The 18,700-nt window shown below is 41.4% G+C and overlaps 1 protein-coding gene across 1 annotated transcript in view; it reads left to right on the plus strand.

Annotated features, from left to right (window-relative positions):
* DNAH6 (dynein axonemal heavy chain 6) overlaps positions 1-18,700 on the plus strand; it is a 2,460,712-nt gene that overhangs the window by 2,167,416 nt on the left and 274,596 nt on the right. Inside the window, exons 64-65 of the mRNA XM_086961829.1 lie at positions 11,307-11,497; positions 17,351-17,511. Of these exons, the coding sequence (XP_086817955.1) occupies positions 11,307-11,497; positions 17,351-17,511 (352 nt within the window). The remainder of the gene's footprint in view (positions 1-11,306; positions 11,498-17,350; positions 17,512-18,700) is intronic.

Consider the following 18,700-nt stretch of genomic DNA (forward strand, 5'->3'; position numbering starts at 1 on the left):
TTGAACTTTTGCTGTCTCCCTGAGGACAGTCCCATTTCTCTTAGACGTGTTATTTTCTGTACCTTTTAGCCTTTTTAAGGGATCATAGTGTGAGGTTATGATCTGGCGATTCATTTTTCTTGGATAGCTGAAATATGCCTATAGGGGTCTTTGTCTGCATTAAGGTCAAATTAGGCTTTGGCTCACGTCCCTTGTGGGCAATTACTCCAACTGGCTTCCCTTTTTGGGGAGTTTCCAGATATTTGGCGTCTTTATCCATCTTGACCTTCTAGGCCAAGTGATGGTGTAGGCGTTTGTTTATAGCAAGGTTTCTTCTCTTCTACTTTTTCCATAAGTATTGCCAGCCTTTTTGAGATACTTTTGGGAGACAGCATTATTTGATGCTGAGTCAACCAAGCTGTATGGTACTTTGGGGCTGGTTTTTCAGTTCTGTTATCCATGTGTGTATGCAAAGGATACATAAGTGTGTTTACACATGCTGAGTCATGATTCTACTAAAAAAAAACCTCTTTATTGTGAGATGTGATTTGCAACTCTCTTTTTTGTAAATTTGGATTCAGATCTATATGTATGTGTGGGACGCGGTGACATAGATATAGAAATAGGTGTTCCGTTTTTTATGTCGATTTATATATGCTAACTGTTATCCTTTCGTTTCAACAGGCTCTATACATTATGTGAACCTTCAAGTGGTCAATTTGGCTAAAATATGTTTAAAGGATGGACTGTGATGTTCATCTACCTTGATATTTGATTTGGTATTCCAGACTTTGCAATGAATTGGTTATTCCTCTTGGTTTTAATGGAACTGGATCCTGGAAGCCCTTCTTTTCTGGAGTTATTAGGCTAGATGTCCTTCAGAGATTTCTTTACAGTTGAGTCCTAGGGCTTTTACTCTTTAGGGATTAAATACTATTGTTTGACTGATGTCAGATGTCTTCTGACAGGGTATTGTCCTGTTTTAATTAAGGCTTTGGTTTTTCCGTGCCTGCTAGATTGTTTTCAATTTACATTGTCTGTCCTCATTGCCAAGGTTTTTATAAGGAGCCATGCTCTTTTTTATCTAATTCCTATATATGTCTGGTCTGGAGTTAAATTTGACTAGCTAGTTCTCTTCGGGATCTTTTGTAGGATTGATTCACAGCCCCTCCTCCAGGTGGGTATAGCTATGGTATTTAATTCAAAAGTTAAGGAATCTGCAATTAGATGTGTCTATCAGATGTCAAGTTACTTAACTTATGTAAAATATTATCTGGGAGAGGCACAGTCTAGCCACAGATTCTTTAACACCCAGCCCATCCTCCCCACTCTGTGAACGACCAATAGTGTAAGGGCTATACACTTTTCAGCACTTGTTTTATATAACAGTGATCACTGTTTCATGTAATTGTCTGATTCAACTGACCATTTGGTCTTACTTCTTAAGTTTTGACTTGGTATTGCAGTGCTGTTCATTTCCAGTTGCTTCATCACACTATTGGTTCTTTCCTTATGGACCTTGCCTGGTTATTGTCGTGCCATTTATTTCCATTTTTTCTATGTCTTTAAAGATATTTTGATCTTTTCTGGCACCCTGTTTCCATAGCCAGTTTCTATAGTGGCTCCGCGTTCTGACTGGGAAGTATTCACAGAAGAAACCGACGTCCGTGCTCCAGAGGGGACTTATATGGCTCCACTGATGTTCAACCGGAGTCGACGTCATCACGAAGCAGCATGATGTCGTGCAGAGTTGCTGCTGAAAAACTTATGGATCTAGTCTGACACATGGGGAGAATTAAAAAAATGAAGGAATCTGCGGCTAGACCAGATAATACATTACCGAATTTAAGTAACTTTGTTTTCTCATTAAAAAAGAACTGAGGTAATGCTACCTACTGGGCATGATGGGATATTGGTGAACTGTGATCCCTTAAAGACACAGTCATTTATCATATCTGCGAGAGCTGTAGCCTATGGGTCTACATGGGCCTCTTCCTTCTTCTTTATTTTCATTCAAATAAAGGTTTGTGAATGAGATTTGTAAGGACAAATTAAACAGCTCCTGCTAATTTTCTTGTTTTTTAATTATAAATTACCCTTTTTTAAATGCAAATTAAAGAAATTGGCCAATATATCCTGATATATATAGGCTGCACAACATTTTAATAAAGTCCTTATCCTGGCTTTACTGAAGAAGGGCGAACATTTACACTTAAGAATATATATTGCAAAGAAGTGCTCCCGGATCCCCACATGTGGGTAGGACTATTCAATGCTTATGATTTCAATGGATATTTTCCTAAGAGAGAGCTAGGATTACAGGTAAGAAACAATTCCTTCTGATGGATACTGAGTCCCCTCCAGAGATTTGTTATTGCTCGCTTATTTCGTCTCAAGGTTCTGAGAGCTTCTTATGCTGCTTGTTGCTGGAACAATCTGGGAAATGTAGGAGTTGGATGTGATGGCATAATTTATACGCTAGTGTGTTATCAATGTGACATCCTGGGAAATATGTTGCACTCACTGCACTTTGATAGCATGAAAAAAGACCGTAGGTTTTCATCATATTGGCAGACTATTTCAAATATGCATTATTTGGAGAGTGAGCATAGTTTCATTTAGAAGCAAGGTTACAAAAGGTGTTGGACGTGTCCCTTTTTGCAGGGTCATTCCTGAATGTTTTGCCTTCGCCCTGTATTTTTTCTGACCTGTTGTTGGCTGTTTTATGATGCTTGGCACTTTACCACTGCTGATCAGCGCTAAAGTGCATACGCTCTCCCTATTGTAAATCGATGTATGGATTAGTGACTCCATGATTGGCTGGTTTGGTTTACTTGTAAGACCCTAGTACAGTGCACTGAGTGTGCCCAGGGCTTTTAAATCAACTGCTGCTGGTGGGCTTGCAGCACTAGTTGTGCCACCCACAGTAGCAGCCTGTGTCACAGGTCTTTCACCGCAGAGCCTGTGTGCAGTCTGGTACTGCCATGTTGACTGAGCAACTGCACCCACTTACCAGTCCCTAAACCATCAGTTTTCTGCATATTAGTCATCCCTATGGTAGGTCCAAGGGAAGGGTGCATTGTAGGTAAAAGGTAGGACATGCCCTGATGTGTGTGGCATGTCCTAATAGTGAATTACAGCTATTTTCGTTTTTCACTATTGCAAGGCTACCTGCTCCCCATAGGCCAGAATGGGCAGTTTGATTATAACACCTTATAATCCTAACTGACTCGGGGAACCAGGTAGAAATTAGAGTTTAATATGCCTGAACACAGAATGATAAAATACATCTTCTAGCAAAGGTGGTTTTAACATTCTGTGTTTGAAAATACCACTTTTAGAAAGTAGGTATTTTCTTGCCTAACTGTCCAAGTCTGCCTCTGCCAGGTTGTGTATTCCTTGTCTGGAGTTTGAGTGACATGGACTGGGGGATTCCAGGAGACAGGGTGAGTCAGCACGGGGCTGAATAGAGCTATTGGGCTGTGCCTGAGTTCAACTCTGCTCGCTCCACCTCCTGTGGTGCATCTGATGTCCCTGGCCCACACTGTTAAAGGAAAGGAGTCTTGTCAACAAAGTGCTCCAGGATTGCACAGAACTGGTTTGGAGAAGGCACAGACACTCTCTGCTTCCAGAGACAAAGGATTTGCTACTATAAATATGGGGACCCAGACCCCAGAACTTTAGATCACGTTTTGGAAACAAGAAGAACCTTTGCTGAGGAGAGGAACCAGAGAAACTGAGGAGGATACTATCCCTATGCTGAGTGCTGTTTGGGGGATTAGCTTGCAGTAGTTGCCTGACTGCCAAAGAAAGGAGACATGACTTTGTGCTATTTTCAAATCAACTTGTAAAGGATCTCCAAGGGCTTGAGATAGAGCTTGCCTGCTCAGGGACAACACACTTCACCAACCAGCTCCCCTGGCTTTCCTTTCTGGGAATTGAAATGCCTGCTGTTGAGCTGGGCCTTCTAAGTGACTGTGTGTCGCTGGAAGCTGGAAACGCGACTCAAGACGAAGAAGCATGTCGCCGCCGCAGCTGTGTTCGGCGCATCACCGGATTAGAGTGTCGCCGTCGCAACAGACGCCGTTGCATCACCGGAGAAGCGTACCGCAGCTGCCGCTGTTACCATCGCATCACCCGAAGTGCCTCGCATCACCGGAGAAGAGTGTCGCCATTACTGCAGACGCCGTTGCATCATCGGAGAACCGTGTCGCAGGGCCTGTCACGGCTCAGAAGATTCTCTGAGTCGCCGCACGGCCATGGGGCGTGCACACATCTTTGTCCCATCAAGAAGAAGACGCTATTTTGTTTCATTGCACCGAATCTGCATCGCATCACGACGCTGCTGGTCGCATCGCCACGGAAGCGCAGTAAGAAACCGACGCATCACCTCCCCACGTGAAGAAGAACCAACTTATCATCGTCGCAATGCAGCCATAGGGAACCGACGCATCACTGTTCTTGCGTGTAAGCAACGGATTAATCACCTTCCCTGCAACACTTTAGTTGTATAGTGTTACGCATCCAAAGATACATTGCGACTAAAAAAAAAAAAAGCCCCGCCCTGGGTACTTTTAGGTCCAAGAGGAAGGGGGTAGAACAAAACCAACAAAATTGAGACACCTCTGTTCCGACCTATTTAATTTCCATATGACCTATTCAGGTTCTAATGTGCCAAAAAACCCCAACTAAGTTCAGCAAACTAAACAAACTTTAGAACATTTTATTATATTAATCACAGATATTCTTTAGATATTAACAACTTTTTATTATGCATGTGAATGTTTTTATATATTTTTTAAACATACATTTCAATAAAAAATGTTGCAAAAATACATATATTTGTGCAAAGCTACTGTGTTTTATCAAAAACTGGATTTGCTAAGTTTTCCAGAAATCATTTCTTTAAATATCAAACAATATATGTATAACAGACATCCCACAGAAACCTATACCTATTCATTCATTCCCAAAATTCACACTCATTCAAACCACATTCTTACAAATACACAGTTTGCAAAACAAACAGAGGGAAAGAGAGATTCGACCCTAACGAGGCTCCCAAATTATATACGAGAGGGCAGAGTGAATTGTTGCCAATAAACACAGCTCAATGGAATAAACTCTCAGGGACCACTTCTTGGTGACAGTTATGGTCTACGTGCGTTTCAGTCATGAAACCACCTTCCTCAGGACCAAGGTGTATTGAATCTCAATGGGAAACGAGGGATGTCTGAAAATAGGAAACAATATTATATATAACTTTAGGGGTAATGGCAAAAAAGAATATTTCATTACGATTACTTTAACTATACTCCTGATCGTCCACTGCTTAGAGTGGTGTACCTTAAGATCACAAATATTGAGTATGGTGCCATAGATTGAAAAAAGTGACCACATGTGCAGTTAAAAGAAGGGAAGAAAAAGAGTTTTTACGCGCTGCGAAACGACGACCCCGTGATGTGAAGTCTTAAAAAAGGGTGGCAATAGGTTCCACAACCAGATTTTATTTAAAAACAGAAGGAAGGGTGTTCCTCATGCATGATTATCAGTCCAATAAGACTTAGAAATACTTGTTGTTTTACGTTAAGGCATACTAATCCACATTTATGTGGGTCTTTTTGTAATTATGCCTGCGGGCAGCCAGTATATTCCAGAAGTTCTACAGATAGAAATATTAGTTCAGTCAGTAGAAAACCAGACTAACGTCAAGAAAACCATCTTTCAAACCTCTATTTTATCTAGTCAGTTTTACCCTGTGTGGAGCATGTAGCCCCTCTCTTGTGAGGTCCAGGTAATTTTTTGGCTCCAATCTGGTCCGTTATTTTGTAAAAAGAGATCCACGCGGTCAACCCTTCTTCTAAGGTCGAGACTTCACGATACATGTTGAACAACTTCAGAAGAGGCTACTTCTCAGGGGTTACCCCAAACGATTGATCAGACAATCCATGAAACGTTCCAAATACTACAACAGAGACGGTCTGATTAGTGGGAGAGAAAAACAACCTTTGGAGAGACTTGTCTGTGTTGTCAATCATTCCAGTTATAATAATAAAATACAACACATTTTGAACCGGAACTTGAAGATCCTCAACACCCATGAAGAGAATATGGCACTTATGAAACCGATTGTGGCATTTAGAATGAATCCTAACTTGAGAGAACCTAGTACACAGTCGAACTAGAGTCCCCACTATGAATGTGGGAGCAAAGCACAATTGACGGCGTTCCCCAGATCCTAGGAAACCACAGACGTGCAAATTGTCATGCTTGTCCATCAGCCATCACCACTGAAACGTGGTTGTATGGGACAAAGTCAGAAAAATTGAGGAGTCATACAAACTGAGGAAGTAGCAACATAGTGTATTTTAACTTTTGCCCCTGTGGACTTGGTTACATAGGGGAAACAGGTAGAAAATTTCGTCCCAGGCTGTCAGAACACATGTCAGCCATTAGGACTCAGAAAATACAAGCTCCTATGGAGAGAATATGGCACTTATGAAACCGATTGTGGCATTTAGAAGGAATCCTAACTTGAGAGAACCTAGTACACAGTCAAACTAAGTCCCCACTATAAATGTGGGAGCAAAGCACAATTGACGGACTTCCCCAGATCCTAGGAAACCACAGATGTGCAAATTGTCATGCCTGTCCATCAGCCATCACCACTGAAACGTGGTTGTATGGGACAAAGTCAGGAAAATTGAGGAGTCATACAAATTGCAGAAGTAGCAGCATAGTGTATTTTAACGTCTGCCCCTGTGGACATGGTTACATAGGGGAAACAGGTAGAAAGTTTCGTCCCAGGCTGTCAGAACACAAGTCAGCCATTAGGACTCAGAAACTACAAGCTCCTATGGTAAGACACTATATGGATAACAACCACAGTGAAAATGAACTTAAATGGCTCGTTCTAGAGAAAATCACTACCAAACCTAGCTGTGATACAGACAAAGTGAGAAAAAATAGGGAAACCTTCTGGATTTTCCATTGTGACACAGTTTGAAAAGGTCTAAATGAGAAGATCCCATGGATAGTTACATGACTGTCCTCGCTTAAGGGTCTCTATGGCTTTAAGACGTTATGTTAGTGGCTGGTTGATCTTTACACACTGCTTTATGTCATACATTAAGCCAGGTCACATATAGCGATAAACTGACCCTGCATGTCTTGGTTGGAACCTTTATCAGAAAATATAAATCTCAACTCTATTTTGGACTTGAATCTTCTTTGGTACGAATCTTATTTAATTGTATTTAAGGCATACGTTAAATTGGATGCCTAGTGGGCATTTAAGTTACAAGCCTACACGATCATACGTGAAGTACCCCATTTCAAAATGGCGAGCCCAGGATAGACTTTATCCGCGAAGAGTTTATTTATTTATTTGATGAGTTTTATATAGCACTGGCTAGACCCGGAAGTATCAGAGTGCTTTACATGGCGTTCCACGATGTTACAAAGTACATCAGTTACAAGTTACATTTGTTGCAAGAAAACATTTAAAGAGAATAGAAGAGATAAAAAGAGTGTGGAAGGGTAAGGGAGTAAGGTGAAAGGGTAGGAGTGAGAAATGGTGGAGAGACAAAGGAAAGTCTGTCCAAAATCTGGCTGGGTAGGTGGCGGCCGAGGGGCGAGCCCACAGCCCATCTCCTCTATAGCTATCAAGGTAGCTACACTGGGCATCGGCCAAACTGCTAGGTCTCAACGGTCGATGGCAAGTTCACAGATTCAATGTCTTGATGGGTGAGCCGGATGGAGGATATGCTTGAGGACTTGTCAATGTCCAATAATAGTAGCACAACGTGGTAAAGGACCACTGTGGCAGCCATATTGGGGTCAGGCAAGGGATTCTGCCCCTGGTGTTTCATTCTGCCGGTCCCCATTTTGTCATTCCTCCATGTACTCTCAGGGACCCCAAGGGTATTTGTGCAGCTTCTTCAGGTGCATTAACCGTAGTGCAGAAGCTGACTGACTGGTATTGCCACAATTGTTCGATCAGGCACTGAGAGAGAACATCTTTTTGCCTGCGTGCATGCCCCGCGATGATCCCTGCCAGCTATAGAATAAATTACCAATCTCGCACACCTCGAGGTCCAGTGCCGCTTGTCGCTCAAAAAAGCAGTGCCACAGGAAAAGCGCACCTTCGGCTATGCATTAATTTAATCCACCTGAAAAAGAGAGTTGAGCGCTTTCCACTCACCGCACCAGAACCTCACTGCTAGGGCGCCCGGGGACAGCACGTCGCAGCACTCTGGTTCAAGGATACTAAAGTCCCCCGCCGCAACACTGTCTAGCGGTCGCGACCTCATGCTGTTTCGCTCATTTGCAGACATCATATTCAAATTACATTGGGCATTCTTTTAGCATTTTTCTTCCACTCTTGCCAAAGGTCTATGATATTAGCGGATAATACCAATGAAGCTATTAAGTTTGTGAGTGGGAGTAAAAAATCTACCATAATATGGCAGCCACATTTAATTTTAATCTCATAGGTCGATCTCACGATAAACTATATTAGCGTGTGAACAAAGTATAGATAATATCGATCAGGCTGCATACACTTAAAGTGGATAGCAAAACAACCCACTCCAACATGGCAACCTTATCTAATTCTGTCCCTGTAGGCCGTTTCTATTATCGCGAGATCTTGGGACAATTAGTTTAGTTTGGCGGGAGAAAACAGACTTTAAAAACACGCCGGGAGGCGGTAGCGAAAACTCGCTGCATTTGCATAGATGATGAGCAGATTACGTTTGAAAGGTAAGGAGACTACTATCGCTTTTCTCGCTCTACCCGTTCTAAGAGCTAAGTGAGAATAACAAACTCCCTGCGTACAATTAGACCCAGCCGCACTTTTGTAAAGCAGCTTTGCCGCAAAGTTAATTTTAGAATTATCTTCAGTATTTAATGTAGCTGTATCTGCTAATGTATAAATATACTTATACTCAATAGGAATAAAACTTTCAGCCTTTTTAGGAATTTATCTAAATACAGGGTTTTCCGCAGTATACCGGATAAACTGACAGATCTCTTTCTTGCCTCCTTAACTTAAATAGTATCGATTTTAATAGATTCAGCCCGGACCTTAGAAGAAGGGTTGACAAAATAATGGACCAGATTGGAGCCAAAAGATTGGAGCCAAAAAATTACCTGGACCTTACAAGAGAGGGGATACATGCTCCACACAGGGTAAAACGGACTAGTTAAAATAGAGGTTTGAAAGATGGTTTTCTTGATGTTAGTCTGGTTTCCTACTGACTGAAATAATATGTCTATCTGTAGAACTTCTGGAATATACTGGCTGCCCGCAGGCATAATTACAAAAAGACCCACATAAATTTGGATTAGTATGCCTTAACGTAAAACAACAAGTATTTCTAAGTCTTAATGGACTGATCATCATGCATAAGGAACACCCTTCCTTCTGTTTTTAAATAAAATCTGGTTGTGGAACCTATTGCCACCCTTTTTTCAGACTTTACATCACAAGTCGTAGTTTTGCAGTGCGTAAAAACTCTTTTTCTTCCCTTCTTTTAACTGCACATGTGGTCACTTTCTTCAATCTATGGCACCATTCTCAATACTTGGGATCTTCAGATACTCCACTCTAAGCAGTGCACAATCATGAGTATAGAGTTAAAGTAATCGTAATGAATTCTTCTTTTTATACCATTACCCCTCAAGTTATATATAATATTGTTTCTTACTTTCAGACATCCCTCGTTTCCCATTGAGATTCAATACACCTTGGTCCTGAGGAAGGTGGTATCATGACTGAAACGCACGTAGACCATAACTGTCACTGAGAAGTGGTCCCCGTGAGTTTATTCCATCGAGCTGCGTTTATTGGCAACAATTCACTCTGCCCTCTCGTATATAATTTGGGACCCTCCATAGGGTTGATTCTCTCTTTCCCTATGTTTGTTTTGCATAGTGTGCATTTGTAAGAATGTGGTTTGAATGAGTGTGAATTTTGGGAATGAATGAATAGGTATAGGTTTCTGTGGGGTGTCTGTTATACATATATTGTTTGATATTTAAAGAAATGATTTCTGGAAAACTTAGCAAATCCAGTTTTTGATAAAACACAGTAGATTTGAACAAATATATGTATTTTTGCAACATTTTTGATTAAAATGTATGTTAAAAAAATTATATAAAACAATCACATGTATAATAACAAGTTTTTAATATCTAAAGAATATCTGTGATTAATATAATATAATGTTCTAAAGTTTGTTTAGCTTGCTGAACTTAGTTGTTTTTTTTTTTTGGCATGTTAGAACCTGAATAGGTCATATGGAAATTAAATAGGTCGGAACAGAGGTTTTGTAATTTTGTTCCAAAGGTACATTTAACTCAAAGTGTCACATTTTACATCTAAAGAGAACTAAGCTATTTCTACCATTTTTAAAGTACAGTATTGTAGATTTTTGTCGTTTGTGGTCTTGTGTTAAGTCTATATAAAGATACTTATTTTTATACTACAACTTGTGTGGTGTCCATCTGTAGTGTTTTCACTGGGTTACTCTATGTGTTCACAAATGCTTTTGACACTGCCACTGAGATAAGCCTATCTGCTCGTGCCAAGCTACCAAGGGGGTGAGCAGGAGTTATTTTAGGAGTGTACCCCCTTACCCTGACTAGACGCATGGGTCCCTATTTTATTTTATTTTTTTAATATTTTTATTTTGCTTTTGATACAAAACCAAAACTTCAAACCAAGCATGAATACACACTGCACAATAAATATCCATCCATATCAATATGGCAAGGCACACATTAGGGTACATTATCCTCGTCCAGCCAGGCAGTAGACAAATTCGGGTGGCCTGGGCACAGCCGATATATAGGGTCTTAGTTACATCACACGGGTTCTGGGACATCGCATCATTCAAGGCGCAAGGGTCCCTATTTGCTCAAAGGTACCTACCTCTACCAACTAGAGAACCCCAAATCTAACAAAAGGTATATACCTTAATTTTATGTAAGAATATTTTATTTGTGATGGTAAGTTAGACTGAAGAATGTGACTGTGCAAAGTAAATAGGGTCTGATAGAGAGTGGGAGAAAATATGTGAAGTTAATCAATAAGAGTGTGAGTGTCACAAATGGTAGATTGTGAAGAATTATGACTGTGAAAGACAAAGGGAAATATGATACAGGGGAATATGATTGAAATGATGGAGGTAGAATGAAAGACAAAGGGAAACAAGACGTTTGAGATACATTGAGGGGCTTACCATAACCATGTTAGGTTGCCAGTTTTCTATATACAGCATGGGGAAATCAATTAATGATTACTATTTTCATTTATATTTCAGGTTGTTTTTGCTCTTACTGACTTCGTTATTGAGAACCTTGGGAAGCAGTTTATCGAGAACCCACCAGTTGACCTGGCTACTCTATACCATGACATGTCACCTTCCACTCCTCTCGTCTTTGTCTTAAGTACTGGTTCTGATCCAATGGGTGCATTCCAGAGGTTTGCAAAAGAAAAGGGATTTTCCGACAGGTATGAAACCAAAGTATGTGTAGGAAAATTGTTTAATTATCATTTTCATACAATATTTTTGGCTTCTGGAGTTATTTTGCACCTCTTTGGGCCTCATTAATAGGTGGCCCATGGCCCACGAGGATAGCAGTAGACCCTTCATTTACTCCCTTGGTAGAGGATTGCCCACCACATTTAGATCTTTCAGAACTAACTGCACTTCAGTGGGGCAAAAATAGAGATCTTGGGCCATATGTATCAAGCCTTTTTTGATTCGCAAAGGCCGAAATTCGCCGAATTTTGGCCTTTGCGAATCGCAAAAGGCTATTTTGCATTATTTGATATGTATCAAACAATCGCATCTTAAGGGATCGCAAATACTTGCGATTCCTTATTTTGCTATATACACTAATTGGCATTTTTTAATGTGGCATGTGACGCACATACATGCCCATAGTGCCCATGTGCGTCACATGCCACATTCAAAAATGCCAATTAGTGTATTTTGAAAAGAAATCAATATTTACCACCAACTGAAAGTTGGTGGTAAATTGCGATTTCTTAAGCTGAATTCGCTACAGTAAAATGCTTCATACATAGCATTTAAGGAATCGCATAATTGCGATTCCTTAAATGCTATAGCAAAATAAGGAATCGCAAGTATTTGGGTAGTTTTCTTTTATAGCAGAGATCTTTCAATATAGAGTTGATACCACACTCTAAGGGAAACTGTGGCAGATAACCTTGGAATGAGTGTTTGTCAAGCATCAAACCTAGTCTCGCTAGGATATATCTATTGCACCATCGAGTCAGACCCAGCTCTTCACCTGTGTGCAAAGGCTCCAAGTGAACATTGCGCTGTAGGAGCAAGCCAATCTCTCCATGTTGGTGCAGTGTTGAAGGCTCAATTAAGTAAAGCAAGTCTCCCTCTTTGGGATTGTGTAAGGGGCCAGAAATTAGTTCTCTCTGGTGATTTTGGAAGCACGTTGTAGGGAGTGGAGGTCAGAGCCTCTTTTGTGCAGTCTCTGTCCCAGTCACAGCCTGTCAAAGCAAACCCATCTCATGACTCTTCAATCTTCCCTGTGGTTGATCTCCGCTTCCATGCTGTGCCAGTGGCAGTTGAGAGGGAAAGCACCATCCAGTAAGTAAGTGAAAAGTCCTGGCACAAGAAAAAGCACAAGATGTCAGCATCCACCAGTGTTCAGGCTCACAATCAATTCTCTCAAAACACAAGACATGAAAAAAGAAACTAAACCAATGAGAGAAAGACGGGGAGAGAGAGATGAGCGACGGGCCCTTATCAAAATTGTTCCTTTGCACCCCCCCACTGCAGCATGTTTCATGGGAGCCACATGACATCGAGGAGGAGATGACCCTACCAGGTACTCTGCTCATCCAGCTCTTGGGTGCACAGATGGCAGCACCTCTCTCATTGGTGCATCTGAAGATTCCTCAGGAATGTCTTCCAGCACATGTAACGTATCATCCCTAAACACAATCTGTTTGGACTCGCTCCTGGCATTCTCCTTTCAGAAGTTGCAGTCTCGGTGGTAGTAATGTCAGACTCACCTTATCCATCAGACAAGAGACGTCTGACCAGAAGTTTCTAAACCACTCCCACCTCTCCTCAATCAAGAGTGCAGACGTTGCCTTTGGAAAGACTCATTACTTTCTGAAATGCAAGGGAATATACAGGTAGCACTTTGAGAAAAATTCAGATTTTAATATTTACAAAAAGCGAATTATTTGTTTCATTGTACATATCTGGAAAAGTAGAAAAATTAATACAGAAATAAACACATTTTTTAATTTAAAGACAATCAAATTAGTTGACACTATTCTAAAAATCATATTGATAAAAACACGAGTGCTCCAGAAGTGTTAGAGAATCCTTCCATATTAGGCGTTATGTTTCTGTTCATCTGTACAGCCAGCGTCTAAAGTCTACATGTGAATGGATTGTCCACCATTAAGCCCTTCAACTCTATTTCTGATGCATGGTGTCACCTGATCTATAAATGACTTTACCACCAACTTGATTACCAGATGTAACCATTCCGTTCCCAGATGGACAAGGATCCTGGATCACTGGTGATGGTGTGGCAAACAGCATGCACCCATTTTCCTACGTTCTCTTCCAGGGGATCCTCATCAATAGTCATAAGCATTAGAATATTCCCGCCCATGCGCGGGACCCCGGAAACACTATATTATATGTGCCCCACATATATATATACATATATATATATATATATATATATATATATATATATATATATATATATATATATATATATATATATATATATATATATATATATATATATATATATATATATAAGCAATTGCAGCCTCATAAACACCAGAGCTGAATCATGCTGTAAAGAATTTCCACCATACATGAATAGCATGCATTAGAAACATGAGAAACAACAACAAAGTTTGTTTTAGAACTGTTTTAATGCTCAGAAAGCAGTAGAAATTCTTATAAAACACTGAAAGCATAGGAAGCTCCCAGGCTACATTGCAAACACGCAGTCTAAAAAGACTGAAAAGCTCACTTTGATTATTATTATTATTTGCCTTTAGAATATTTCCTAGGTGTCAGCATGGATCCTGAACCTTTTCATAATTGCTCCCACGAGCCGCTAGGTGGAGGTTTCATTCCGCCCCAGAAGTGATGCAAAGGAGACGCATATAATTGCCTCCCCTGCATGGTGATGTCAATTCCTTTATGTCCACTTTTTTAGGCACAGATCCGGAGCTTCCCTCCCACTGTTGTCGATCTTTCCAGGTCTTCCAAAACAAAATTCAGTGTTCAAGAGAACATTGTTCCCTTCTAAAACTACAGGCCGAAAACTATGCCATAACTACTGAAAAAGAGATTTTGGCAATGTATTCATACAAGGTGTCTCTTTGGTATCATGCAGTGTTTTTTGTCGTATTCTCTTTTTTTATTCCTAGCACATGATAGCCAGAATAAAATAATTGGGTAAACCCTGTAGCTAGTTTTACCATCACATCACTTTTTGCACTGCACCCCTCACTATGCCAGGTTAGCTCACATTAGGTTTTGGTAATAACCCTGCTGACAAAAACATCCCTGAGCTTATCTTTGACACTTTTTCTGCTCCCTCTGTCATGCCTTTGGGTCTCAAGGATCCGCAGGAGCCATCAGCCGAATTACTACAAGAAGATTTATCCTCAGCGGGTTCCGCACTGAGTCTGTGACAGACTTCTACACCAGCTCCTAGACCCACGTTGGTCCTTCCTTCGTCCATGCTGGTACCACCGCCGATGTTGGATGAGACTCTGGTATTGATGTTAATGTCTGACCCCAAACCAGTTTTGACTTGAGCTAACCAAAGTTACACTCGGAGTCCTCTACACCGCAGCCTGTCTCCACAATGTCTGAGTCTGATCTTATGCTTCCACTTCTTCAGAGGCACCCACAGGGTGGCTATTTTCTTTTTGGTTCCAACTCTGACCAGAAGTTGCCACCACTCAGAGATGACACTAGTGGTGAGGGGGTGAGATGATTTCAGCCCCCCTTCCCTCTGCATTATGATCCCAATTTTTACATGGGCTTACAGGAGGCCAGTGGGCTTGATACTTCCCCCGTGATACATGAACACATCTCTATATAAACATTGATACCAGATCCCTAGCATTCACTTCTAACAAGTGTGTTGTTCACTTCAAAAGTTCTAATTTGATGTTGATCAATAAGTTCATAAATCATTGAATTCATTTCCCATAAAAAGAATATCTGCTGGCATCAATGCAGTGAAAAAATTCAACACTTGTTTTGTGGTTGCTACTTTACTGCTTTTTAAAGACTGTAATTTCATATTGTACATAGGATCCAAGAAACAAAAAACATAGAATGGAGCAAAAATGAAAATGGAAAAAACTAGAGAAAATAAATTATATTACTTTATTACGTTATTATTCTAAACACCATCTCATGATGTCTATAAGCCAGCCTCTTCCATTACAAACAGCTTACACTGCCTTTTTTTTCTATGGACAGCCTGGTGCTGAGAACCAAGTTGGCCTTTTTGCTGAAAGTTGTGATTCCTTTCTATGTAGGCAATTCATCAAGCTTCATGCGTACTTTGACCAGCCTCACCCCTCGAAGGGGGAGAAAAATCTCTATCAGTTGGACCCCAAAGAGCTTTAAGCTTTTACAATGATCGGACCGAGGACCATCTGGTGGACAATCAGTTTTTTGTGGGGTTCTCTGGAACAAGGAAAGAAAATTATGTACAGATAAACACACTGCCACACTTAAGAGCTGCTTAGTATTGGCCACAAAACAGCATTCAGGTGGTCTGAGCCCATTTTACCAGGGCCAAAGTTGCCACCACTCTAAGAAGACAGTAGTTTCTGTTCTTCTGCTATAGAAAGTGGACTCTGCAATGGTCTTTATCTTTACATACAGAAGCAGTATTTGAAAAAAACTGCAAGTCCTTCAGAACGTACTTCAGAGACTGCTTACCAAAATCCTTACATTTTACTCAGCCAGACAAGCTTGTCAAAGTCTACACTGGCTCCCATTAGACAACTCCCTAAATTGAAAGCCTTGTGCATTGCCTATAAAGCTCTACAAGGAGACGGACCAGCCTTCCCAAAAGACTGTTTTAAGAACTACCAGCCACCTAGATACCCGCGCTCACCTGGTGCAAAAAATCTGGTTATCACTAGTATATATAAAGCCAATTAGGGAGGCAGAAGTTTTGTATTGGGCACAGTCAAAGTGTCAAACTAACTGCCCCTTGATATCAGAACCATGCCTAGCTTATTAGCTTTTAGAAAGGCACTCAAAAATGACTCTTTGTCTAATCTTTATGTTGATCCTTGCTTATACTTTCAGAGCTTGCACCCTGACACATCCGGGTATTTGTGTGCTTAACAATTTTTTTAACCACATCGCTGCTTGAGAGATTCCTCTGCTGTGCTGGACAGCAATAAAAACGGGTGTGGTCATGACGAGCTCAGCTTGTTATGAGCATGGAAGGGGTTAACCTAGCATAACTGTGATTGCACTCAGAGTGTCTGTCCTTGTCATCTGTTAGGCTGTGACGTGAGCGTTGTAAATGCATTCACAACACACTATCACTTTTAAAGATAGATCTGACGGGAAAGGCCTTTTGTTCATTTGGTGACGCAAGATTTTCTGGTCTGAGCCCAAGCTACGGACCCTCCACCTTCAGGAGGTACTGCTTCGGTATCTATTCTGAAAGGTGAGGAATCTGCAGTTAGAATTATCCATCAGAAGACCAGGTTACTTACCTTAGATAACTCTTGTTTTGGTAGATACTCTATCTAACAGCAGACTCCCTCACTGCCTCACTGCCCCCCCCCCCCCCCCCCCCCCCACAAATGCATTATGTAGAGTGGTGTATTTTTATCATCTAAAACCTACTCCAATGAGAGATCTTTATTCTGGTACTGACAGTTTTTTGTGTTCAGTGTCCGTAGGCACAGAAACAGTCAAGCAAGAAAGTGACATCAGCGCATAGCGGTGCTGCTTATAGATGCGGCTCCGCTCTCTCACTTCCGGGGTGGAACAAAGCCTACATGGAGATGCACAGCGCCACCTAGTTAAGCACATGAGCACTGCACCTGAGGAGTATTGTGAAAGTAAGGAATATGCAGTTTAACCCGTTGCGTGCTCATGATGAGCTCAGCTCGTCATGAGGCACGGTCGCGCTGTGAGCTCGTCATGACCGTTGTGCCTCGCCCATGCGGGGGTAATTTGCCCCGCAGGGGAAGGGTTAAGTATCCACCAGAAAGAGTGTTACCAACGGTAAGTAATATGATCATCAGTGACTTGAAATGCAACCAACACTGTTGCTTGTGTTTTTTCAGAGTACAATCAATTTCACTGGGGCAGGGTCAAGGCCCTATTGCTGAAAAGTTGATTAAAGATGCCCTGAAATCTGGAAATTGGGTGTTTCTGCAAAACTGCCACTTAGCAGTATCGTGGATGTTGCCTATGGAGGAACTCATCAAGACATTTACGGAGCCAAGTATGTATTGCTGTAATTATTTTAAACTGAAGCTTTATGTCACAAACATACCACCACAGGCTGTAATAAAACACTAAAATGTAATGTTGTGTAATGAGATAGAATTCCAGCGTATGTTTGACTTATCCTAGTTATATACTGTGTGATTGTGTGGTGCTTTATCATGGTTTGGTCAGTTGTTTATATTATGATTTGTAGTTTGGAATATACCTCTTAGTTTTGTGGTACTATTTGTACGATTTAAGGCACCTTGTTTAAAACACTAAATAAATCAAATAAAGTATAAGTAGGAAAAAACACTAAAAAACCTGCTCTGTATGAGCTGCCATTTGCTGAACAGGTACACTGACATTCACCCTTGAGCTGCTTGTAACTCCACTCAAACGGTTTCCGGGTAGAGGCCCTCATTTAGAAACATACCGGGAGGGAGCGGAGTTTCAACATTTTTCGTTTTAGGTACGCTGTGCGTCCCTGTCCTCGGGGTAAGAATACGTGTGATGGTGTCAGGAAATAGCGGGCCTGAAATGATATTCTTCTTGCAAGGAAATCCTCCTTCTCCTATTGCGAGCCTGTCAACAGGTATATGATCTTCAGACGATGCCGTGAGGTTTCTGCAGCCGCTGTTGGCCCTCAGCAGAAATGACATCTCGTTATGGGCGGCCGAGAAGGCAGTTTCAGTAGTAATTAGACCTGCAGCTCTCTAAAGCAAGCCAGTATTGTATTGAGACGCTGTTTGGCACCTTTACACGTGGCTGACCAACTCCAATTGCTTTCTTTTGCCTGCACAGCTTGCATTATCAACATACTCAAAAAGAAAGAGTTTACAATCGCAAAGTCTGTCAAGTTGTCCGTTTTTGCTGCGCCTCCTGGAGTTTTGTAGCAGGTCCTTAATGAGCTTCTATGCAGTGGCCCCCCCGCAGCCCCCAAAGTCCAGGGGCCCCCTCAGCACAGTACTCTGTCCGGAGGGGGGCCCTCCACGTAACTTGCAGGGGGGGGAGGGGCTCAGGTTTCGTTGCGCCAGGGGTCCTATGTGATAATAGTCAGCATTCTGGAAGGATATGGGGGCATATTACCAACAAGTAGCGATATTTATCGCTAAACAGGCTTAGCGGCGATTTTGTTTATCGCTGCCTATCGCTGGATATGTTAGCGGAGAAAACATGCTATTAGCAACGTTTTTCTCCATTGT

Source organism: Lissotriton vulgaris, chromosome 3_1, assembly GCF_964263255.1.
Source record: "Lissotriton vulgaris chromosome 3_1, aLisVul1.2, whole genome shotgun sequence".
In the NCBI taxonomy this organism is placed as follows: Eukaryota; Metazoa; Chordata; class Amphibia; order Caudata; family Salamandridae; genus Lissotriton; species Lissotriton vulgaris.